Source organism: Sorghum bicolor, chromosome 1, assembly GCF_000003195.3.
Source record: "Sorghum bicolor cultivar BTx623 chromosome 1, Sorghum_bicolor_NCBIv3, whole genome shotgun sequence".
Lineage (NCBI taxonomy): Eukaryota > Viridiplantae > Streptophyta > Magnoliopsida > Poales > Poaceae > Sorghum > Sorghum bicolor.
This window is the reverse complement of record NC_012870.2, coordinates 76791844-76816229: the sequence shown is the minus strand read 5'-3', so window position 1 is coordinate 76816229 and position 24386 is coordinate 76791844. Positions and strand designations below refer to the sequence as shown.

The following is a 24386-nucleotide window of genomic DNA, read 5'->3' as shown; positions in this document are numbered from 1 at the left end:
TTATTTTTTTCCTTTCCGTTCTTTTTAAATTTTTTGTTTAGTTTTTTTTTTTGACATCTGAGACAAAAATGTCACGACATAAAGAAAATCTTTTCTCCTTTTTATTTTCTAGAGTTTTACACTGCTTTTACATTGCAAAATTTTGCACAGACAAAAGTGTCACAACATTAAAAAAAACTCTATCTGTGACATATTTTCCCCCTTCTTTTTAAATTTTTTGTTGTTTTTTTTTACATCTGAGACAAAAGTGTCACGACATAAAGATAATCTTTTTCTCCTTTTTTTTCTCTAGAGTTTTACACTGCTTTCACATTGTAAAATTTTGCACAGACAAAAGTGTCACGACATAAAAAAAAACTCTATCCGTAGGGTAAAATAGCCTCCGGGCATTGTGCTTAAGAGAGAAGAAGACCCTCCACGTTGGTCGAGAAAAACCCTAAACCTCTACCCCTCCTATACACAACGACATCGTACCTCTCCGCGAGACTTTGCCGGCCTTAGACCTGTGCCGGACAAATGAGAACACTTATTTCAACCTGCAATAAACTACACCTCAAGCCAACAAATACGTCCCCGAGGGAGTTCAAACTCTGGCCGTCATGGTGCAAAGCGCACAAAAAAAAAGTGCCACAACATAAACAAATTATTTTTCTTTGTTTCCCTATGGAGTTCTATAGTGCTTTAATATTGAAGAGACAAATTGCATTACACGGTTGCAATCCTTCCCTGCTTGCCGTGCGCAACCCTACATAAAACTTGGCGTTCTCGACAATCAATTGTTCCTCTAGACAGCCGGAGCGTTTGAGAAGGGGGCCACTTTTTTTGCTTCGGCTCCTGATTTCTCTATTGTTCACCGAACTGTTCGGTAAGGCTTCTCTCACTCCTCCACAGAAGTTGCCGGAGCCAAAGCCACACACACTACTTCTCCTTCTCTTTACGGCTCCTCCAAGAGGATAGCGCGGTGCGTTGATGGAATGAAATTGAACACCCGTATTAGGCCAGAGCTTCCCCAACCGGATTCACCAGCCACAGGCCCATCCCTTCCAGTTTCCACCGTCGAAGAAAAATCTCCCTCTCCTCCCTTTGCCCCGGGGACAGCACACAGGACATAGCAGTAACCTGCACCAGCTATTTTGTGGCGCAAATGTGTCTTACATGGCACCTCTATCCGAGCTAAAATTTGACATGCCCAAATTTATGTCACCAAATTGATGGTCGTGAATTTGGGCAACTTTACAGAGGTGATGATTTTGGACAATTTCAGAAAGGCGGCTAATGCAGTGTGCCAAGCCATTTTACGCAAAGCAGACTACGGCAAAAAGCGGCCCTTATGCTTCGTCATCTTCGCAACAACTCCCTAGTCCCCACTAGCCCAATGCGGTGGTAGTCTAGTGGAGCACCGAAACGAATCCAGCAGCCGAGCACCATCACCATTCAACAGTAAGCAATAATCAAACCGGAAAAGGACGGGGGGAAAAGAAGAAAAGCTCCAATCTAACCCACTTTCATTCAGATCCACTCAATATAACGACGAACAGAACAGGGTATACTCGACCCCGACGACGCAACACACAACCAACCAGACGGCCTTCGCAAAAATCCTTTTGTCCAGCCACGGGTCTCTGGCATTCTGATACTACCGTAGAAAAGAGTCTTCAAACGGAGAACACAGCGAAAAGAGAAACTAGGAAAAACGCTAACTAGCCAACTGCTCTCCAGTAGCGATGAGATGGAGCAGCAACGCTCTTCGGGCCATGCTGCCAGTTCCACAGCCTGCCTTGGTTGGTCACACCATTTTCCCTTGCGCCTCAGTCGAGTTGTCAGGACATCCAACCTCGCTTGCGGCTAGCTATGGAAGCATTGGTGGCGGTCGAGCTAACCGGTCTTGGCGACTCCATTGGCGAGGATGGGTTTCCCTGTTGCTGTTTGGGCCACCTTAGCTGCATAGGAAACAGCGGGAGTGGTGGTTACTCCGTTGGTGACTCCATTGGCGAGGACGGGTTTCTCTGCAGGAGCCTTCACCGCCTTCACCTCTGCAGTGACACCATTTGGTACATCAGACGGATTGGGCTTCCCATTAGCAGCTTCCTGCTGTTGCTCGCTGGTGACAGAAATGGGGGTCCTACTGTCCCAGACCTAGATGATTCAAGACAGTCAACCCACATGCATTAGACGGGCAAGGTGATGAAATCTGTTGTTGATAAATAAAGCATGTATTTGGAATTTCAAATGTACCTGCTTTTGGACCTGCTGCTGTTTCGACCTCTTATCCTGCATCAATTTCTGGCGGCTCTCATAGAAGGTAAAGTCATCCAGGATGGATGTCTTGCTGACATGATCCTTGAAGATCTTGAGCATCTGAAGGCCTTGTTCAAGGTGTATCTACATTATCATCAAAAGGGTAAGTAAGGAGGCAAGATGGCAAGTTTTACAATTCAGGAAACTTGAAAAAAAAAAAAGACTATGCTTACCTCCTGGGTGTCACGGCTATTCGTGACAGGCTTGTTCTCATTGTTCTCTAGGATGATGTGCTTGAGAATATTGTTAGGCACGTCCTTGACAATATGCCACTTAACAGAGAAGGAACCATTCCACTTGTCCTGCTGCCAATACTCCAGAGTTTTCTCAAAATCAACAGCACCAGTCATTTCAGCAACACCAACAAACTGACCACTTGTATTCACCTGAAATTTCATTGTGAACAGCATATCAGGCAAAGAAAACTAACTTGACATTCATAAAGAAATACCAAATGAGGAAAAGATCCTTACTGAGAAAAACAAGAATATAGGGCATGCAGAGCCCTTTGACTGAGCTTCTTGATAAGCAGCATCAAGCTTCTTGTTTCCATTGGTTGTGCTTGCCCACACATTGTATTTTACACTCTTGTGGATGTCATCCTCGCTGTACGACTTGATGACGAAGAACTTTGCAGCATCATACTGAACAGGGAAGTCGTCTCTATTGAACTGTGCTCTATCGGGCACGGCACTATCATTCTTGCTTTCACCAGAAGGAAGGCTCTGCCCTTTCACAGCAATAGTGACAGTATGACCATACAATTTCTGGTTCTTGAAACGGCCAGATCTAGGACCTCTGTTTAACTCAATTGTTCCATCCTGACTCTCGTTGCCATAACCATAGTATCCATTACGGCCCCTAGGCCTGTACCTGTTATCCATACCAACGCCCCATCGACCATATATCCTGGAATCGTAACCGTTACTCCCGTAGGGAAGACCAGTTTTTATTGAATTCCCATACTGGGTGTATGGTCGGGAGCTAGGGTACATCCTATTGGTATAAGTAGGAGTTGCTGATGTAGTTGTAGGTCTTCTGTTCTGCATACCCTGCTTGAAGACAATACAGAGAAAGAAACATGAGTTAGCCTGCCAACAGATGTAATACACAATCAAAGTATATCATCATAATCAACTCAAATTAGAATCAAAAACCTAAAGTTCGTAATATGCTCAATCAGAAAGCACATAATTCTTGTATCGACAAGCCCAGTCTGCCCTTGAAGTGTTAAAACACATTGAATTCTAGAGAACATTATTATGCTTCCTATCTGGTTAAACTAAGAAGAGCCACGAAAAAGCAATAGCATTTTTCCTATAGTGACTATGAAACAGTGGAGTCATTAGCCGGAAGGGAACATACATAAGCAGAAGAAAAATACATAAATAACACAGCTGCATTTAGTAAAAATATTATCAAGATATTTTCTTTGAACTCACCATCTGCGGCGTGGTGGAGCTCTTGTTCTGATTTCTTGCTGAGGAACCATTACCACTGAATGTTGAGGATGGATAATGATTAGTTGTAGTTGTTCTTTGCTGACCATTTGCATAAGCAGAGCCATCATACCATGCAAAGTGTGCCCCTGTGCTGTCATACCCATATGTCATGTCCAGGTAACCAGCAGAAGGAACTCCACCTAGCAATGGCGCCCTATAAGTTCCATCAGGCGTCAGTGATGAATTTTGTTGGCTTGACGCAAGGGGTACAGTTCCACTGTTACTATGAGCAGTACCATTTGGAACACCGTTAGCAGTTGTCTTGGCAGGATCTGCTTTAGCTGCTGGCTTTTCAGTATTGTTAGAAGACTGGAGGTCACTTTGAGTGGTAGAAGGAACTGGTGTAGGAGGCTGAAAATACGCAGTTGGATACTGGTAATGCTGTGCACCAAACATCTGGCCATCAACCGTTGGAGCTGGGGAAGTGGCAGGAGAGTATGCCCCATAAGGAGCATACCCATATCCATAAATATCTCCATATACTGCCTGCAAAAGTCCAAAAGACCCATTGAAATGGTTAACCTTGATGTTTCCAAGAGTAGCATAAATATGAGAAGCATCAGGGCCTGTTTGGATAGAGAAAAAAAAGCCTCCAGTCCATAATATGTGTAGAGAGATTTTGAGGGAAATTAGCTCATTTTCCGCTCCAGTCCAACAACCCCACACGATACAAGATACAGAATTTCCATGACATGATGATAGTAGCAGACAAGAAAAACAACCTTGCCAACAAGAGTTCACAGTGCAGAGAGCATAACGAAGAGGGAACCAACCAAAGCAGAAACCATACCCCAAAAAGAGGGGAAATAGCTTTCCACTTATTACATATCCAACAATAGACTCGACAGTACAGGTACCAGTAGACACTAATAGCAAGCAATTTGACCATTCCAGCATTTCTACATTGAGAATAAGACACAGGATGCAAACAATCATGCAAAGCATCACATGATACATTAAGGGATAAGATCTTATAGGATAACTTACTGGGGCAATCTCCACTCCATCTGAATTTAGATATCTTGGATAATCATCCCACTCGCTCATGGAACTGTCGTAGCCTGCAAGACAAGGCAAGAAACAGACAATTCAGTTAGCAAATTACAGACTCTCAGAGCAACAAATATTCAAATTATTATGTTATCATCAGGAGCCACGAAAGCAACAAAACAGAGGGATAAAATACTCGTGCTAGCTACGACAAGATCACCATAAGCTCCTCACCTCCATAGTAATACGCTGGTAGATAGAATAGGTTGGGATCCATAAAGTCTTGAAGCACCGGTGTGATGGACCGCTCCGGCGGTATGGCCACACTTAGCGGCTGGCTCGTCACAGCGCCCTGCTGATTTTAAACAGCACAAATAGGCGATCGAATCAGAATCACAGATCATCTCGACTAAACCATTAACACGGACAAGATGAGAACCCATGAGAGCTTATGCTTTTATCTCTACCTTCTTGGCAGCAGCAGTAGGCTCTGTTGCATCCGCCGCCTTGGGCTGCGGATCCAGCGACAGCTTCTGCAGCAGATCCGTGGTTTCTTTGCACAACAGCAAACCAAAGAATTAAGGCGTAACAAGATTAATTCTAGATCCCAGAAGTTGCAAGCTACTAAACCCTGACGAGCAGTAGCAATAGCAGTAGCAATAGAACAATCGCAAAAGCATGTAAAAATATGTTTTTTTTATCCTGGTAGCTTGCAAACAACAGTGAAAACACGGTAAAAACATATAGATCTGTACAATTCAAGCGAACAAGGCAGAAGGACAGACAAAGAGCACTTGACACGGTACCAGCCGGCGCAGCCGCCATGGGAAGACAAAACCTTTAACCCCGAACTAAGCAGCCAAGCCAAAACCTTTGACCCCAACGACGCAAACGAAATCCTCGTAAAGCCAAAAAAACCTTTGACGCTCAGCAGCACAGAAGTAAAGGATACGATCCGCGACAGGGACGGTGGCAGGAGCCGGAGCCGGAGCAGCAGCAGCAGCAGCAGCCGGTGCAGGCGCGGCGGGCGCGGGAGCCGGGGGCGGCGCGACGGCGGCCATAGCGCTTGACGAGCGAGATCCCAACGAAGGAACGAGGAGGCAGCGGCGAGATCCGAGAGCCCCCGACCGACCGACCGGCCCTTCTCCCCTCTTCCTCTCCTACGGATAGGTAGAGCTTAAGCTCGGGGTAAGGAGGAGGGAGCGAGAGGAGGCGGCGGCGGCGGCGGGTTGGGGTGGGGGAGGAGGGAGGCGAGCCGCCACCAGAGGAGCAGCGCGGCGGCTAGCGGTAGCGGGGGATAGTAGTACACTACTGGTACAGGGCTGTGAAGGGGAAAAGGGGAGGTTTTGGGTGGGGTGCGGGGGTCATATAGCAGGGCAGCAGCCAGCAGGTGCCGCCCGGCTACCCGCACTGCACCCGGATAGGAGGGGAGTTCGGCAGCCGCACGGCTCTCTCGCCCGCCTGTCTGCCTTCTCGCTCGGCGGGCGTCCGCTTTGGATTCCCCTCCCGGCGCCGCTCCAATTTTTTTCCCTCTAATAAAAAATAATTAATTTCGTCATGCTCCCTGCAGTAGTGTACTCCCTTTTCTTTTTCTGGTTTCGTTGAGAGCAAGTATTACGATGGGCTGTAAGCTGGCTAAATGCTAAGGTGGAGGAGAGAAAAGAGGAAAGAGAAGAAAAGTGGGCGGTAAGCTTACAGCCAGCTTAGGCACAGGAACCAAGGAACTTTGTGAGAGAGACAAGTGAGACATGTATTAATAGTGAATAGCTAACTATTGTATGGGTGGGCTGGGAGAAGGCTGCAAGAAACCTTACAGCCAGCAAGTGGGTTGTATTATTAAACTTGCTCGAGTGATCTGAGGGTGGTGGTGTATTGGTGGATTAGATTAGTTTAGTGGGTAATCGTGATCGCGGGTGGTGGGTTTGAAAGCTTCAGATCAGATCCTTTCCTTAGCCGGGTGGGTTTGGAGCCAGGCAGACAGCCGACTATGTCAAGGCAAGTGACTCGTCACGCTCCGGCCGGCGGTCTCAATCGTGCGCCTAACCTGGCGTTTAGCTCAGGCCTTTGTTTTATTTTGTCTACTGGAGTATATTCTTCTTCTTCTTTTTGTTACAAATCGTGTACAGTGAGCGTTACGTGCTCATGCCTATTTCTGGTGACAATCTGTCGCTCGTGGTGTACAGTTTTGGTGGCGAAGAGTGATTGTGATGAATAAGGGATGAGCTCATCCGTGTTACTACTACTAGTCGGCAACAGTTGCCGCGTGATGAAGCGGCCAGTTGCCGCGCGCGAGGCTACCAATAATTGCGTGAGTCGTCGCCAGACCAGCCAGACCGTCGCTAGCGTTTCTGCAGTCACAGATAGGTCTGTTCCGAAAAGATTCCGGATTTCGGTACTGTAGCATTTTTGTTTGTTTGTGACAAATATTATCCAATTATAGACTAACTAGGATCAAAAGATTCGTCTCGCGATTTCCAGCTAAACTGTGTAATTAGTTTTTGCTTTCGTCTATATATAATGCTTCATGCATGTGCCGCAAAATTCGATGTGACGGTGAATCTTGAAAACTTTTTGCTTTTTGGATACAAGGCCATAGATGCCAAACGCTCCAGCAGTTTCGCAGCGAAAAGGAGGGGAAGAGAAAAAAAAAACCCAAAGCAGCGCACCGGACTGGACGGCCGCGGCGCGAGCAGCGTGCCGCGCGCAGGCCGCCACGCACCGCGCGCCCAGCCGCCCAACAAGGGCCATGGCCGTGAGCCGCCGGCGCCCATGGCCTCTCCTTTCTCCGGGCGGCAGCTGCCCTGCCTGCCGGCTTCTCTTTTGTTCCGGGGACGTTCTTTTTTCTAGTTTTCTCCGTCACAGGCACATGGAGAAATAAGGTCTCGCACGTGCAGCGCCTGCCCCGCTTCCGCAACTTGCTGCCTCTGCCTGCCGCCTATCCCTACCAGGTGCAGGCGGGACGAACGGGATCGCGTCGTCGTACGTGACCCAACCCCACAGGCCCAGAGGAAAATCTGTTCCCCTTTTTTTTTCCTCCCTTGAACGGTAAGGAAAATTCACAGAGCACAACGGGAAAAGAAAAAGAAATGGCGTCTCCGACGAGCGAAATCTGAATTGGTTGGATCTGGCCCGGCCGGTCGCGCGATTCCGCGGGCGATTTTTCCCTTTCGCGTGCGTGAGATTCCGGCGCCGGGCGTGGACACGTTGCGCAGCGGCTCCGCGACCGGTCCGCGTCGTCCTCGGCAGAAAATCGGATCGCGGAAGGGAGGGGTTCACGTGGGGTTTTGCTTGCCTGCGAGGACCGCGACGGTTTCCATCCAATTCCAAGAAGAGGTAAGGGCCTGTTTGGTTCACGTAATAGTAGAGCCTGGCTCGTATATAATAGCCTGCCTCACATGAGACAGGCTGAGTGCATATATATTGTCGTGTTTGGTTGGTTGTATCTGGCTAGCCCGGCTGAGATGAGATGTTGTTTGGTTGTGTGTACGAGACATGTTGCATGAAACAAAAAAATATTATAAGATTATTATTAAAATTTTTATTTTGTGCAAATATACTCTTAACATTTTTATTTTATCTAATTATGCCTTACATATCTTTAAAACATATTAATATCACTTAATATTTACTAATTAAATAATAATACCATCATTAGCAGACTAAACAGCTGTTCGAGCCAGCCAGGCCCAAAAAGAACGACCGATTTGGCCGTTCCTCCTCGGCCAGGCCCGGAGAGACTTTTTGCATGTGTTCAGCCAGGCTCGGAGACAGCTCCAAGCAACCAAACACGAGTAGGCTACGTCCCGAGATGCTTGTTCGACCACATGCGAGCAACCAAACAGCCTCTAAACGCTCTCGCCTTGCATTGCAGGTGAGCGTAATGATGGTGATACCTACGTACGCACGTAGCTAAAGGAGCGAGACGTGCTACGCGTTTGTATTCTGCAGGGCTCAGGTACCTGGGGTCACCCAGTGCTACATAAATATCTCAATTTATCTCCACCGATAACCATATAAAAGATAAGTTCCGCATGTATGTAGAAAAAAATGAGTGAAAAGTAATACTTAGGATGGTCCTCGTGAAAAAAAAAGAGTGAGAACTATTCCCACTATACCCCTGTGGGCATCAATGATGGATTCATGCCACATCCAGCGATGGATTGGTGTATAAATAAAGAAGGATTAGCTAGAAACAAAAAAACATAGTTTGTTAAATTATAGGAGTATATGCATATACACGTGGCATTAATCTGTGGTGGTGTTACGGGTGCATGGTGCGATAGTTCTCACCCAATTTTTTTTCTATCCTCAATTTATTTGAGAGAAGACAGAAAAATATCTGTGATAACAAAAGAAGGAAGAGGTATTGACATAAGAAGGAAGGGAAAAGCACAATAACCCTTCGAATGAGCCTTGTTATGGATATTTTACCGGGGTGATCTCATCTCCTCGGATCCTCTTACGAGAAATCTTATCCTAACTACGACGTCCCCCACGACCGCCTACGGGATATCACCCACGACTACGCACGTACCCGTGGAGACCGGTTCCACCTCCGTGATATCACCCACGACTCATCGTGGGCACGAGTTTACTTGGGGCGAGAGTTTCCTCTCCCCCCTCCCGACTGTATAAATACCTGTGATCAATGAATAAACAAACACCCCGAGTTCATTCTATTCCTCTCTGTTCTCGTACTTTGGCATTCTACTTGTAACACGTTATCAGCACATCGCTCTCCCCTGCCCCAGAGGTGAATAGCTCGGTTGGATAGAACATCGTCGAGGGATCGACCTTCGCCCAGGGCATCACCCCAAGGTAGAATCATGCCTTTCCCTCGCCGTAATCCTGCCTCAATGGCTTCTCTCATCCTCCAAATCGTCTGGATGACGATGAACCGTGCCCGGACATTGGGCACACACTTCGGCAACAACCGCCTTCAGGCGGAACTACTGGAGGACATCCGGGAACTCCTTGGCGAGGCTCGCGGCTATCGCTTTCGTGGCGAACGCCGTGATCTCAACAGGAACCCCGGGCTTTTTCCTGTACGACGTCGTTTTGGGGGAAACCGACATGCAAACGTCGGCCCTCCGTCACGGCGTTCGGTGGTGTCGTCCACGGCTTCGCCCGCGGCGCCATCCGCGGCTCCGCCCGCGGCGCCACCGTCGAGGGCACCGACTCCACCGGCGCCTCCAGCGCCGGTCCTCGCCTTGCCGGCTCCACCCCGGCCTAGGTGTCCACTCCACGGCGACGGCCCGTGCCCACCACCGCCACCATCCATGGTGGCCAGCCAATGGCTGTCACTGGGCATAGAGCCGCAGTCGCCGATTCGGTACCCGACGCCGACGCCGTCTTCTGAGCGGGCTGCGCACAGCTCGCCTCCGCGCCGTCCGTCTCCACCAACCATCGCGGCGCGGATGTCGGCGCCGACTCGTCTGCCGGCGTACATCGTCGACCCGGCGCTCGCTGCTCCACCACCACCGCCACCACCTCCTCCTTCGCGACTCCGCCGCACGTGGATCAGCGTCCCCCACGGGCCTTCGGCTCGGGGACGCGCTCCCCCGGCTTGAGGACGTCACTGGGGAGGGGGAGGAGGAGCCCGAGCGGCCGCTGCTCGGCACGGTCGCCCACGCGCGGCCTTGTCGCGGTCCTCCTGCGCATGGAAACGGAGGCCGCCTTCGGCGCGGTGCTCGACGACGGCGGCCCGCCCCTGCGCGCGGATACCCGCGCTCGGTACGATGCGGAGGAGCCGGCCGCCTCGCGGCCTTGCTCGGCCCCGCAGCACAGCGCGGCACCCCCGGCACCGCTCGCCAGCGCGCGTGACGCGGCCGCGGCCACCCGCGCGACGCGGTTCAGCCGCCCGAGCGAAGGCTCCGCTCGCCCGCGGCACGGCGACCCGACGGCGCTCGGCGTGGTGGTCCGGCTGTGGCCGCAGGCCCGACGCGGCACAACGGCGGCTCGCGGCCTCGGCGCGGCCGCGCCCAGCCAACGGCCCGGCTCCTCCACGCGCGGCGCGCAGCACGAGGCGACGCCAGCGGCCCTGACGACGGCGTCCTCCGCGGGCGCGCGCGCCCCAGCTCGCGGACTCGCGCGGCGTCCCGACCACGCACCACTGCGCTCAGTCGCCTCCCACGTCGCGGCGAAGTGGGGCCCACGGGCCCACGCGGTCCCACGCGCAGGGCACCCACCTCCTGGTCTTCTGGCGGCGGCGGCTGATGGGGCTGGAGGTTAGGGTTTGCAAACCCTAGCCCCTGGCCTTATATTGGCCCACCTCCCCCACCCCCATTTGGGCCAAAATAACGGCCCAGGCCTAGGTTGGGGCCTGCGAGCTTTCAGCCTGGGCCAGTTATCATTGGCTATTTTATTTTTATGAATTAGCTAATTTACTTTCATTTTTTATTTACATAGCATTTATTTTTCATTCCCTAAAATTACATCAGCTTCTTAGTCTAATTTTCTTGTAAATTTAGACACTGATGTATATATTGCATTGTAAATATTTTTACATTCCGCAATCATATTATGAATGAAAAATTTACATGCCGAACGTGTTTTGTCTTTACAATTCCCTATCACATGTATATATGTAAATATTTTTATGGTCAATTTTTCTCCCTATTTGGAATGCTATTTTTTCACTAGATGTCACCTTAATTTATTATTATTTTGGCGACCACAAGGTAGTACTCATACTACCGCGGGATTTATTCCTCAAAGTGTTCTCCCAAATTTAATAATAAACATACAAGGACTACATCCCAAAGTGAAAATATAAAATGGTCTACACCTCCATGGTGACTACCTATGTTCCACAAAATGAGAAATCAAAATACCATAAAACATATGCAAGTTTACCTTGCTACACATAAACAAGTTTACCTTGTTATTTACATACGCAATTTTACATTGCTTTACATACGCAATTTTACATTGTTTTACATACGCAATTTTATATTGTCTTACATACGCAATTTTACATTGCTTTACATATACAATTTTACATTATTTTTATATACGCAATTTACATTGTTATATAAATATGCAATTACATTCTTGTTAATTTTACAACCCCGCAATTAATTAAGTTTATGCAAATAAACATGTAGGCAATGGCCACCAAAGAGTCCGATGCCCAAGTTTCTTCTAAGAAGGAATTTGCCGAGCTAGCTCTTGATGGACACAACTTTCCTACATGGGCGATGGATCTCAAAGTGAGTCTATCGTTACGCGGAATGTATAGGGCAATTGACACTCCCAAACAGGGAGATGCTCCATTGTCTGAACCATCCAAGTACCATGCCTTATACATAATAAGGAACCACATCCATTCAGATCTCAAAGCTGAATATCTGATGGAAGAGGACCCACGGGCTCTCTGGCTTGCTTTGCAACAGCGGTATGAGCAACAAAAGGCAGTTATTCTCCCGGAGGCCACTCATGAGTGGAACCACCTCCGCATTCAAGATTTCAAATCTGTGAATGAATATAACCATGCCATGCACAAACTCAGTTCCAAACTGAGGTTTTGTGAAAAGGAGCCATCTGATGCGGAGAAAATTGAAAAGACTTTGTCTACCATGCTTCCCGCTCAAATGATCCTCCAACAGCAATACCGTGAGAGGGGATTCACAGTCTATTCTGATCTTATTAAAACATTACTTCAGGCTAAGAGGCACAATGAGCTCCTCATATGGAACTCCAATCAAGGCCCTGTCGGTGCCAAGCCCTTGCCCGAAGTACATGCCAATGCTCAGAAACAGACACCAAAGGATGCCAACAAGAATGGCAATCCTAGATCCTCCAAAGGCAAAAACAAGCGCAAGGGACCCCGTAAGCCTCGAGGTGCTAAGGGCAAAGGCAACAACTCTAAGTCAAAAGACAAGTCCTCAACTTGTACAAAGTGTGGTTGCTACAACCACCCGACTAAGAAATGCCGCACCCCTAAGCACCTTGTGGAACTGTACTTGCATTCCGTGGGACGAGGACGCTCCAACCAAGGACGCTCCAACTAAGGTGGACAACCGTCTGAAGCACACTTCAACGATCTGGCAGCCCCAGGATGTTCCAACCCCGGCCCAGCGGGACCGAGCAACACAATGGCGCCTCTTCCACCTGATGGCATGGCAAATGACTCCACCAACAACATGATCATTGAATACAATTCTGATGATCTGTTCGGCGACTACAACTAGATTGATAGTCATTTGAGATTTTAGTTTCATCATTCGCCTTCGGGATTGTAATAATTGACAATTTATTTTTGCTGCACTATGTTTGATGTTCATTGACTTATGCACAATTCAACATTAATAAATGTTTATATTTCATATATATTCATGTTGAGAATTTCATTCTCTTTTATATTCTCTATTTTCATAGATTGTACGGGAGTCAATCCGATGGATGAGGAAATGTGCCTAGTGGACAGTGGCACCACTAACTCTATACTCAGGGAAATAAAATATTTCCAAACTCTCACAAAGAGCAAAGGAAATGTTTTAACAATCGCTGGACGCGATGCCGTAATAGCAGGTTCTAGTAGAGCCATTATTACGCTCCCTATGGGTACAACGATTACAATCGAGGATGCACTTCTGTATCCTGATTCAACTCGTACCTTATTGAGTTATAGAGATATCCGCAAAAATAGGTATCATATCGAAACCCATCACCAAAATAATGAGGAGTTCCTCCTCATTACAAAGGATAACGGATATGGCAGAGATACTCTCGAAAGAATTCCCTCAACTTCGTCTGGATTGTACTATTCATACATAAAACCTGTACAACATGTTGCGTACAAAGTAATTTTTCAGAATGTCAATGCATTCCAAACTTGGCATGATCGCCTTGGTCACCCTGGCATAGGGATGATGAGAAAAATTACTAGCAATTCTGTTGGTCACTCGCTAACCAATGCAAAATTTCCCCAATCCTCAGATTATACTTGCACCGCATGTGCAACAGGGAAAATAATTTTGAGGCCCTCTTCCCTCAAAATCAAAGTTGAACCACTCAACTTCCTTGAACGCATTCAAGGGGACATATGTGGCCCGATAAATCCTTTATCGGGACCGTTCAGGTACTTCATGGTTCTAATAGACGCATCCACACGATGGTCTCATGTGTCTCTGCTATCGACACGAAACCATGCTTTTGTCAAAATAATTGCGCAAGTTATCAAACTCAAAGCGCAACATCCTGAACATCAAATAAAATCCATTAGGATGGATAACGCTGCTGAATTTTCCTCTCGTGCCTTCAATGACTATTGTATGGCCTTAGGAATACAAGTACAGCATTCTGTCCCATATGTCCATACACAAAATGGGTTAGCCGAGTCTCTCATCAAGAGAATCAAGCTCATTGCTAGACCACTATTGCAGAATTGCAATCTACCAATCTCATGTTGGGGTCATGCAGTCTTACACGCTGCTGAACTGATTCAATTGCGACCAACTGCATACCATGCAACGTCCCCGTTGCAACTAGTACATGGAAATCCCCCAAGCATTTCCCATCTGCGAAAGTTCGGTTGCGCTACATACGTACCGATCTCACCACCGAAGCGTACAACAATGGGCCCCCATAGAAAATTGGGGATCTATGTGGGATACAAATCTCCGTCGATTATAAAGTATCTGGAGCCCACCACAGGGGACCTCTTTACGGCCCGGTACGCTGATTGTATCTTCAATGAAGATCATTTTCCGGCATTAGGGGGAGACTTACCACATCACAAACAATGCCAGGAAATCAATTGGGATGCCCCAGACATACCCAACTCAGATCCACGTACTTCAGAATCTGAACTCCAAGTTCAGAAAATTATAAATTTGCAACACATTGCAAACAACGTGCCAGACGCATTTACTGATTATAAGGGTGTTACAAAATCCTATAATCCAGCGAGAAATGTACCGGAAAGAGTAGAGGTACCAAACAAAACTATTCAACTCCCTAGTAAGAGGGGGAGAAGTACGGCTATCTCCACGGATACAGCTTCTAGCAAGCAAAGGAAACGGAAGACAAAATCTTCTGATCCAATAAATGCATCTCAACCTCATGTTGAGAAACACCCAGTGGAGGTTCAACCTTCACATCCCACATCAACAGTGCACTCAATTACTGATGTTGGGACATCGGAATACCCTGATGCGACCATCTTGGGAAATGATGATGCATCGGAAAGGGTCCACGAAATTTCCATCAACTATGCAGAAACTGGAGAGTCATTTGATAGAAAGACTACAATTGTCGACTCATATTTCTCCGCAATGATTGCCGAAATCCTTGAAAATGATCCAGATCCTAAGACCATGGCAGAGTGCAAAACGCGCTCGGACTGGAACCAATGGAAGGATGCAATCCAAGCAGAAATATCCTCGCTCACAAAAAGATAGGTATTCTCACAAGTAATACCTACACCTCCACAAGTATTCCCTGTGGGATTCAAGTGGGTTTTCGTCCGAAAGCGGAACGAGAACAATGAGGTGGTGAGACACAAAGCGAGGCTTGTAGCACAAGGGTTCACGCAGAGACCCGACATTGACTTCAATGAAACATACTCTCCAGTCATGGGTGGAATAACATTCCGATACTTAATCTCTCTGGCTGTACAAAATCGTCTATCTATGCAGTTGATGGACGTAGTGACTGCATATCTCTATGGGTCACTCGATTCGGACATATACATGAAGGTTCCTGACGGAATCCCAATACCGAATCAAAACGCAAATCGCAACATGTATTGTGTAAAGCTACAGAAATCACTCTATGGCTTAAAGCAGTCGGGAAGAATGTGGTATAACCGACTCAGCGAGTACCTTCTGCAGAAGGGCTACTCCAACAGTGATGATTGCCCATGTGTCTTCATCAAGAAATCCCAAATGGGATTCTGCATCATATCGGTGTATGTTGATGATTTAAATATCATCGGCCACAAACAAGATATTGATGAGGCATGCAAACATCTTAAGACGGAGTTCGAGTTGAAGGATTTGGGTAAAACCAAATTCTGCTTAGGCCTACAGCTTGAGCATCTTTCAACTGGAATCTTTGTGCATCAATCTGCATATGTCCAAAAAGTATTGGAGAGATTCAATATGGACAAAGCATATCCTTCCAAAACCCCTATGGTTGTTCGGTCTTTGGGACTAAACACTGATCCATTCAGACCACAAGATGAGGGGGAGGAAATCCTAGGACCTCATGTCCCATACCTTAGTGCCGTTGGAGCACTGATGTACCTTGCCAATAGCACCAGGCCTGACATCGCTTTCGCAGTGAATTTGCTAGCAAGGCACAGTGCCGCTCCTACCAAGAGACATTGGACAGGAGTAAAACAGATCCTCAGATATGTTAATGACACAAGGGATCTCGGATTATTCTTCCAAAGAGGAACAAATCCTGAGATGATAGGATACACCGATGCTGGATATCAATCAGACCCCCATAATGGCAGATCACAAACCGGTTTCGTATTCTTACAAAACGGAACCGCCATATCATGGACATCATCCAAGCAAACCTTGGCAACAACGTCCACGAATCATTCTGAAATAGTCGCATTATATGAGGCCTCACGTGAATGCGTTTGGCTTCGCAGAATGATCAACCACATACAACAGTCGTGTGGTCTTAAAGCTATCACAGCTCCAACCATTATCTATGAAGATAATGCTGCTTGTGTTACACAGATGGAGACAGGCTATATCAAGAGCAATATCAACAAACACATCTCTCCAAAGTTGTTCTATCCTCATGAATTACAACAAAAAGGAGAGATTGATACCTTGAAAACCAAATCATGCGACAATCTCGCTGATCTATTCACTAAGTCCCTACCAGCTTCCTCATTTGAAAAATGTGTCAAAGGAATTGGTATGCGACGACTTAGGGATTTGCAAAGTTCAGGGGGAGAAATCTCCTAGACATTGGTCTGTCTACACCATCGTATTATACTCTTTTCTCTCTATGAGTTTTTCCTCACAAGGTTTCTCATAAGGAGTTTTTAATGAGATAATATTAACACAAGAGTGTCATATTCCTTGTTTTCCCCACATGGGTTTTTAAAGGAGTATCAAAGACACATATTGTCCTCTAAACTACAACATGAGTTTTCTCCTGCAAAGGTTTTCTCATATTAGTTTACAATGAGGCAATCATTAAGTGCTATAACTTTCTCCTTCTTTTCCCAAGCGGTTTTAAGGAGTTTTACTATAGCGCATATACACACATATTTTTCCTCGTTTTTATCCTACAGGAATTTTTGGAGGAGCAATACGATTCATTGATCTCAACAAGTGATTCGATCAAGGGGGAGTGTTACGGATATTTTACCGGGGTGATCTCATCTCCTCGGATCCTCTTACGAGGAATCTTATCCTAACTACGACGTCCCCCACGACCGCCTACGGGATATCACCCACGACTACGCACGTACCCGTGGAGACCGGTTCCACCTCCGTGATATCACCCACGACTCATCGTGGGCACGAGTTTACTTGGGGCGAGAGTTTCCTCTCCCCCCCGACTGTATAAATACCTGTGATCAATGAATAAACAAACACCCCGAGTTCATTCTATTCCTCTCTGTTCTCGTACTTTGGCATTCTACTCGTAACAAGCCTCACGTGAGGAGGAGACAAATTGCAGCACAACCTCTAGATCTCAAAATAGCTCCGGCTCATATACTATTTCCCAAAAATAACTTGTTCACCTCCTCTGTGAAAGTTTGAAGTGTTCGTCTAGACTACAATTCAGTGGTTGTAACTGTATGAGAGACTACAGCTGGCATTGTAGTTGTAGAGTTGTATGTGCAACTAAACACTCTCGCTGCTGTAAGAGCCAAAGTTGTACTCCTAGACAAGCCCTTAGAGCAATTCTAATTCCTAATTTATAGAAATTAGGGATTTTGGTTAAAAAACAAATACCCTCCAAGAGTTTCTTCATTTGGGTCTTCAAATGTAAACATCATCTATTCTGAGTTTCTCATTAACCAAAGATAAAGAGCGAGAATAATTATCTATCACAAACGATATAGAATAGTTGTTGAAGGGTATAAAGATGTAACAAAAATGATTTTTACTTAAATGATTTTCTAAATCATTTAGAGGGATAATTTTAGAAAGACTCATAGATACTTTTAATGTAATAGTTTTTTGAGGATAGAGAGAGGTATTAAGGCCTCGTTTGAGTTTTAGCAAATTATATGAAAGCTGACTTCTAGGAGCTAGCTAGATATCCAAACAAATTTCAACTTTTAGCCGGATTCTACAATCTAGGAGGTTCTGGATTTCACAATCGTGCAAGCTGTGGAACTTTAGCTTTTTTTCATCTTCTAGATTCAAGTTGACAATTCTGTCCCTCAAATTGACACAACGGCAAAAGAAATAAAAGAATGAGGATAATAAGTTAATTTTACACTGAACTTTGCAATCTGTGGATCTAAACAACCATAGCTTATATAATTCAACTTCTAGCAATCTAGCTTTTAAAGTCTAGCTTCTACAATCTGATAAGTATCCAAACAAGGTCTAAGAGGACTCTCCAACAATTTGCTTAAAAAATTTGGTATCTTAGGATTTTTGTCAAAACCACAAAAAACAGCTTCCAACAAGTTGACAAAACTATTTGGCAATTTTGTGAGTTTGACAAAATCCCCCCCTTCATTTAGCAAATATGTCAAGTCCTCCATCGTTTGGCATCACGTGTACCCTAATTTGCCAACTACTTTTGCCAACTTGTTGGAGGATCAATTTTGTGATTTTGGCAAAAATCCTAAGATGCCAAGTTCTTTTGCTAAGTCCAACTAGCAAACTTTTAGAGAAGCCATCTTTTTTCACTTGACATTTGGTTTGACATTTGGTTTTGAGACTTGACAAAATTATAGATTTGTCAAATGAGTTTTAACAAACCGTTGGAGTTAGAGATGTTATATAAGGTCATAAGAAGCAAGAAGTGTACGAGTTTGTATTGTCCAGCTCAGGTATTTTTGCACTGCCTGCCTTTTGCACCAAGAGAGGAGGAAGTGATGACGTTCTTGTATGTATACTGTACCTGACAAAAGCTACTGGCACTACAACATGGCGCAGCTCTTTTGTTTCGCCGATCCACGGGATCCATCTGCCGACAGGAGGAACAGATCCGATCGACGCCAGTGCAAATAAAAGCGTAGTATGGCACGGCGCTGGCGAGATAACGATAACAAGTGCGCCCGTCCGTACCCACACCCAAAAGGGTGAGGGGCCTACTAGAATACTCCTATATACTATACAATTGTAGAGCATGTATAGTAAATAAACAAATACTCGTATATATACATATATAGTACTACTCTTATTTATTAGCCTTTTGCTTTGGATGTAGCATCGTGTATCAGCACGGCTTTAGAAAAGTGGCGAAGAATGCGCACACATCACACCGCTCGTTTAGTGCAACCTCACAGGGAGTCAGCGTCAGAGTGGTCGTTCCTGACAAGGACTAGAGATTCATATTCCTTCCATCTCCATGGATGATTCATGATTGGATCTGGTATGCTGCATCCATCCTACCCGTTTTGGGCTTTTAGTCTATCCGCTGCTGGAATTTGCCCACAATTACAAGGCTTTTTATAGTCAATTTAACATGATCTTACCTAACACTACTAGTAGTATTACTGTAGGAGTGTGTTCCGTGCTGAAAACACTCTGAAAGTTGCACTCGGCCTGACTACAGTGTAGACACAGACGAAGAGTGATCGGCTTGCCCATGGGCTTTGCCGTGCCTTGCACAAATTCCCTTCATGCTGGCGTCCCCAAACTGAGGTCTCACAAGGAGCGCAAAGGCCTTGTTTAGTTGGCAAAAACTTTGGTTTTTGGCTACCGTAGCACTTTCGTTTTTATTTGACAAACATTGTCCAATTACGGAGTAACTAGACTCAAAAGATTCATCTCACAAGTTACAGGTAAACTGTACAATTAGTTTTTATTTTTGTCTATATTTAATGCTTCATGCATACGATCAAAGATTCGATGTGACGGAGAATCTTGAAAATTTTTACGAACTAAACAAGACCAAAATCCCCAATCGATGCCCCCAAACATCAAGGTGAATCATCAAACTACTGGCATACAATAATCCCGGCATGATGGCTCTGACCGGGCCCCTGCACACTCTGCACAAGTATCAGTCCACTGACAGCGACGCCATGGAATTCCGTGGCAGTAGTTCTGCCTTGACCAATGCCAGGAGTACACAACCATCTTTTCATCAAAAGACAAAAACCAATACACAAGAAATGGACGCGAAAAAGTCTCGGTACGAATCGTAGTCCACACAACAAACCCGAAAATATCTAAAATCTTGCAGGCTCAGAACCGTGCCAAGAACCGGAGGCAGCTAGGCGGCGGCGTGGAGACCGTCGGCGCCGTGCACGTCGGCCGTGGCGTTGGCGGTCTGGACCTGGACGCCGTCGTCGGGCAGGTTGGTCACCCTGACGACGAGCGGCGTGCGGACGCGGTGGAAGCCGTCGGACCAGACCACCTCGCCGAAGTCGAACCGGCCGCGGGACAGCTTCGCGGGGGTGACGGTCACGTAGTAGGAGGCCTGTTCGCCGCCGCCGCCGTGGCGCGAGGAGAAGACGAGCTCCCGCGGCCACACCTCGGCGCGCGCCCCCTGCGGGCTGGCCACGGAGACGACGCGGTACACGGCGTCCCGGTTCGCGCCCACGTTGGTCACCGTCCGCTTCACCGTCACCGTGCCGCCCAGGTCCGGGAGCACGATGGCCGGGTAGTTGAGGTCCGCGTGGGGCGCGCCGCCGGCGGGAGGGCAGCTCGTGTCCAGCGCCGGCCAAGGGAGCACCATGCTCCGGATGGCGGACTCCGTGTAGCCCAGGCTGCAGAGGAACAGCACGTGGTCGCGCGCGCCGGCGTCGTACACCAGCCCGGGGTCCAGCGCGCGCAGCGGGTCCACGTGCCCCGCGCCCACGTCGAAGGCGTCCGCCGCCTTCACCGTCCCGCCGGCCTGCATCACGTCCGACGTGTCGTCGTACATGTACGCTGCACCGGAGCACGCATTGTACATTACAGAGACGGGAAATTCTTCCTGATGCAAAGCAAGCTAGCTAGGACACCAGTAGAAACCATGCATATATACCTGTGGTCATGAGGGCGGACTTGACGGCCGCCGGCGACCAGGTCGGGTGCACGGACTTGATGACCGCGGCGATGCCGGAGACGTGCGGGCACGACATGGACGTGCCGGAGTCGAAGTTCCACTCCGTCGACCGCTTGTCCAGGGGGATTACCGTCGGCGACGACTTGGGCGGCCATGCCGCCAGGATGTTCACTCCGGGGGCGGTCACGTCGGGCTGCCATGATCAAGACGCACCAGCGTAAGAATAACAGTTCTGCAATGGGCTGAGCCCATTGCCGGCACCCAGACCGGGCCAAATTTGCTCTCTTGCTCAGGTGCTGTTCATGCGCGGCTACCTTGAGGATCTTTGGAGAGACGGTGCTCGGCCCTCTAGAAGAGAAGTAGGCCACGGCCGGCGCCGGCGTTTCGCCGACGACGGTCTTGCTCGGAGATACGTGCACCGTCGGCTTGCTGTGACCGCAGGGGTTAGTTGTGCTCAGTTAGAAAGCGGGTTTGTTTGGTCGTACGTGTGTCCATGGTTGATCGAGCTGAGTGAAGCGAAGCACCCACACGCACCTGGAGTCGCGGATGTAGTAGAGGATCTGAGTGCCCTGGTACAGGTCGACGTGGACGGTGGGCCAGAAGCTGTCCTGGCTCGATTTCCGGCTTATGGTGTCGGCGAAGATCACGCCGGCGCCATTGCCGGCGTACACCGCCAGCGCCGCGCCGTCGCTGGACACCGTTCCCATCGTGGCGAAGCACAGCACGATCTTCCCTGATGCCGCCGTGCGGTTGATCAGCTGATCGAATGTGCACGTTCTTCGTCCAAAAAATGCAGGGAAAAGATGGTTAGATGCGAGCAGCCTGCTATCAGAGAGAGTGTTTGTGAGAGAGATCACGGATTACCCATCGGTGAAGACGGTGCTGCTATCGACCAGATCATTCTTCATGGCTTTCGCAAGGAATCCCTCCCCCTGCGCAACCACACGTACGCCAAGCACGTACGCTATATGATCAACCATCCATGCACATGAAATTACGGATTACGCCGCACAAGTACGTACGTACGTACGTACGTAGGAGCAGAAAGAAACCCACCACGATGGAGGCGTTGTTCCCGAGCGTGATCACCGTCGGGAACCTCCTGTCGATGGTGCTGGCGGCGACGGTGAGCCCCCACGGCGACACGTTCTGCACCATGGAAGCGTCCGGCCCGTCGTTCCCGGCCGAGAACACGGCCACGACGCCGCGCTGCATCGCGTGGAACGCCCCGATCTCGGTGCTCGTCGACAGCAGCGGCATGAGCGGCGGCGGCGACCCCAGGGACGCCGACACCACGTGCACGCCGTCGCACAGCGCGTCGTCGAACGCGGCCAGGATGTCGGCGTCGCTGCACCGGCCCGTCAGGTCCTTGTACCAGCACACCTTGTACACCGCGAGCCTCGCCCTGGGCGCGCCCCCGCGGGCGGCGCCGCCGCCCAGGCCGAAGTAGCTGGCGTTGGGCGCCACGCTCCCCACGGCCGTGGACGCCGTGTGCGTGCCGTGCCCGACGCGGTCGCGCGGCGACCGGTACTCCGACCCGTCGCTGGTGTTCAGCGGGCCGACCTCGCTCTCGAAGCCGGCCAGGTAGTAGCGCGCGCCGATGAGCTTGCGGTTGCACGCGGTGGCCGGGTCGAACTCGTCGCCTTTCACGCACGTGCCCTTCCATGACGACGGGATGGGGCCGTAGTGGGGGTCATCCCTGAAGCTCTCGGATTCAGGCCACACTCCTGAGGGCACATGAAAAGCTCAAATGTTTCTCAAAGCATCCAAGTGGAATGTCAAGGACCACACTTTGCAACAACTAACACGAATGAGTGCTACAAAAATACATGAACTTCGTCTTTGCACAGGGCATGCTGTGCTGGGATCATACTAATCATTCTATCTTTCATGTCAAGGTTGCTCAATTCTATGCAGGTATGAGAGGGATCGCCACTCAATCAATTATCTAATTTATTATCTCCAGCAACTTTCGGGATGAATATCTCGAAACCATTTTTTCAAGGTTGTTATCAACAAAGTGCAAGAAAAATAAAAACACTGCAAATACAGGATGTGCAGGGCTGCAGGGGCATGAACAAATACCAGTATCAAGGACACCGACGATCACATCATCTCCAAATTTCAAATGTCTTTGCGATGATTGTTCCATCTGCATGTGCAGGCGGAGGCCCATGAAATCCCAGCTCCTTGTTGTATGGATCTCCAGCATCCGACTCCTGAATACCGATACGACCCCTTCTGTTCCTGCGTTGTGATGACCATGAGCTTTCTTGTAAGTGCACGTTAACAGTGAACTGTGCAGTAATGCATGTATGTTCTGACAAATAACTCCTTACCAGACAAGGTGGCAGCCTGTGTTGAATTGAGCAATGCAGCAAAACCAGAGAATCCACAGTTGTAGCTGTACAGAATTGCTTCTCTTGCTTCATCCGGCCTGAAACGTGGAGCGTGTAAGTGTCTTTAATAAAAAAAGTACCAGTCAGATTACGTGTGGCTTTGTTTAGTTTCAAAATTTTTTGCAAAATAGGAATAGTACCACTTTCGTTTGTATTTGACAAATATTATCTAATCATATCCTAACTAGACTCAAAAGATTCGTCTCGTCAATTCCGACCAAACTGTGCAATTAGTTTTTATTTTCGTCTATATTTAATACTTCATGCATGCGTCTAAAAATTTGATGTGATGGAGAATCTGAAAAATTTTGCAAATTTTTTTGGAACTAAACAAGGCCAAATTAAATGAGTTTTGACATAATAGTCTAAACAGTAAACAAATGTAACGGTCATGATAAATTTGCAGAAATAGCTGACTTGCATTATTCTTTTATATTTTATTGAAGTGTTTGTTTATCCAGCAAACATAATTGACCGAGGAAAATTATGGATTAAAAACTGTTTAACAAAGTATGAAGTTTATGTACAATGTCTATGTTAAATCAAATTTACTAGAAGCTCCACATGTATTTTCGTAGTTCCCATAATTTGTACACCAACTACAGCAGGAGAAAAGAGATACAATTACTTTGTAAATACTCTCGACAGGAGTTGCAGATGAGAATGTGTAGTTAGAGAAGGACTGAGGCCATTGTTGTGGCCCAAGTACACAATGTGAACCTGCAAGGCAACAGAAATACAGAATACATAAATGTGAAGACATGATTTGATCAAAAGATAAAAAGGACTGAGAACTCTATGAAAAATAATACTTCTGCATGAGATCCTGGAGTAGTTCGAACGGGATAAATTGCAAAGGAAAGAGAGAAAACAACAAGCAGCAGAAAAACTGCCATTGTCTTTACACGATGTCTTTACTGGAATGGCAGGGGTATATATAGGGAGATAGACAAAGGACATAGCGTATGATTCTGTGGGGGCATGTGTTCTTGCCGTGCTGTAGGGTGCTTGCAAGACAAGCTTCGCAAAGCTACAATTG

The 24386-nt window shown here is 47.6% G+C and overlaps 3 protein-coding genes across 6 annotated transcripts; all 3 read right to left on the bottom strand.

Moving 5' to 3' along the window:
* On the bottom strand, nt 1476-6127 carry LOC110430116. Of its 4 annotated transcripts, none has more exons than XM_021447120.1 (9): nt 5743-6127; nt 5258-5343; nt 5025-5145; nt 4788-4861; nt 3741-4286; nt 2772-3353; nt 2472-2684; nt 2236-2382; nt 1476-2136 (listed from the first exon to the last, which is right to left on the bottom strand). In XM_021447120.1, the coding sequence occupies exons 1-9, from the start codon at nt 5849-5851 to the stop codon at nt 1876-1878; spliced, it is 2139 nt and encodes a 712-aa protein (XP_021302795.1). In that variant the 5' UTR covers nt 5852-6127; the 3' UTR covers nt 1476-1875. The 4 variants fall into 4 exon arrangements, with proteins under 4 accessions (XP_021302795.1, XP_021302800.1, XP_021302802.1 ...); XM_021447125.1 differs by having other exon boundaries at nt 5025-5142; XM_021447127.1 differs by having other exon boundaries at nt 2772-3350; nt 5025-5142.
* Nucleotides 9740-10239, bottom strand: LOC110432740 (uncharacterized PE-PGRS family protein PE_PGRS10-like). The gene is made up of 2 exons (XM_021453537.1): nt 9872-10239; nt 9740-9833 (listed from the first exon to the last, which is right to left on the bottom strand). Exons 1-2 carry the CDS (start codon nt 10237-10239, stop codon nt 9740-9742), a joined length of 462 nt encoding a protein of 153 aa, XP_021309212.1.
* Nucleotides 19808-24248, bottom strand: LOC8060695 (subtilisin-like protease SBT3.18). Its single transcript, XM_002465786.2, has 10 exons — nt 24160-24248; nt 23976-24067; nt 23288-23385; nt 23034-23195; nt 22005-22675; nt 21813-21880; nt 21483-21725; nt 21263-21377; nt 20928-21141; nt 19808-20830 (listed from the first exon to the last, which is right to left on the bottom strand). Exons 1-10 carry the CDS (start codon nt 24241-24243, stop codon nt 20172-20174), a joined length of 2406 nt encoding a protein of 801 aa, XP_002465831.2. The 5' UTR covers nt 24244-24248; the 3' UTR covers nt 19808-20171.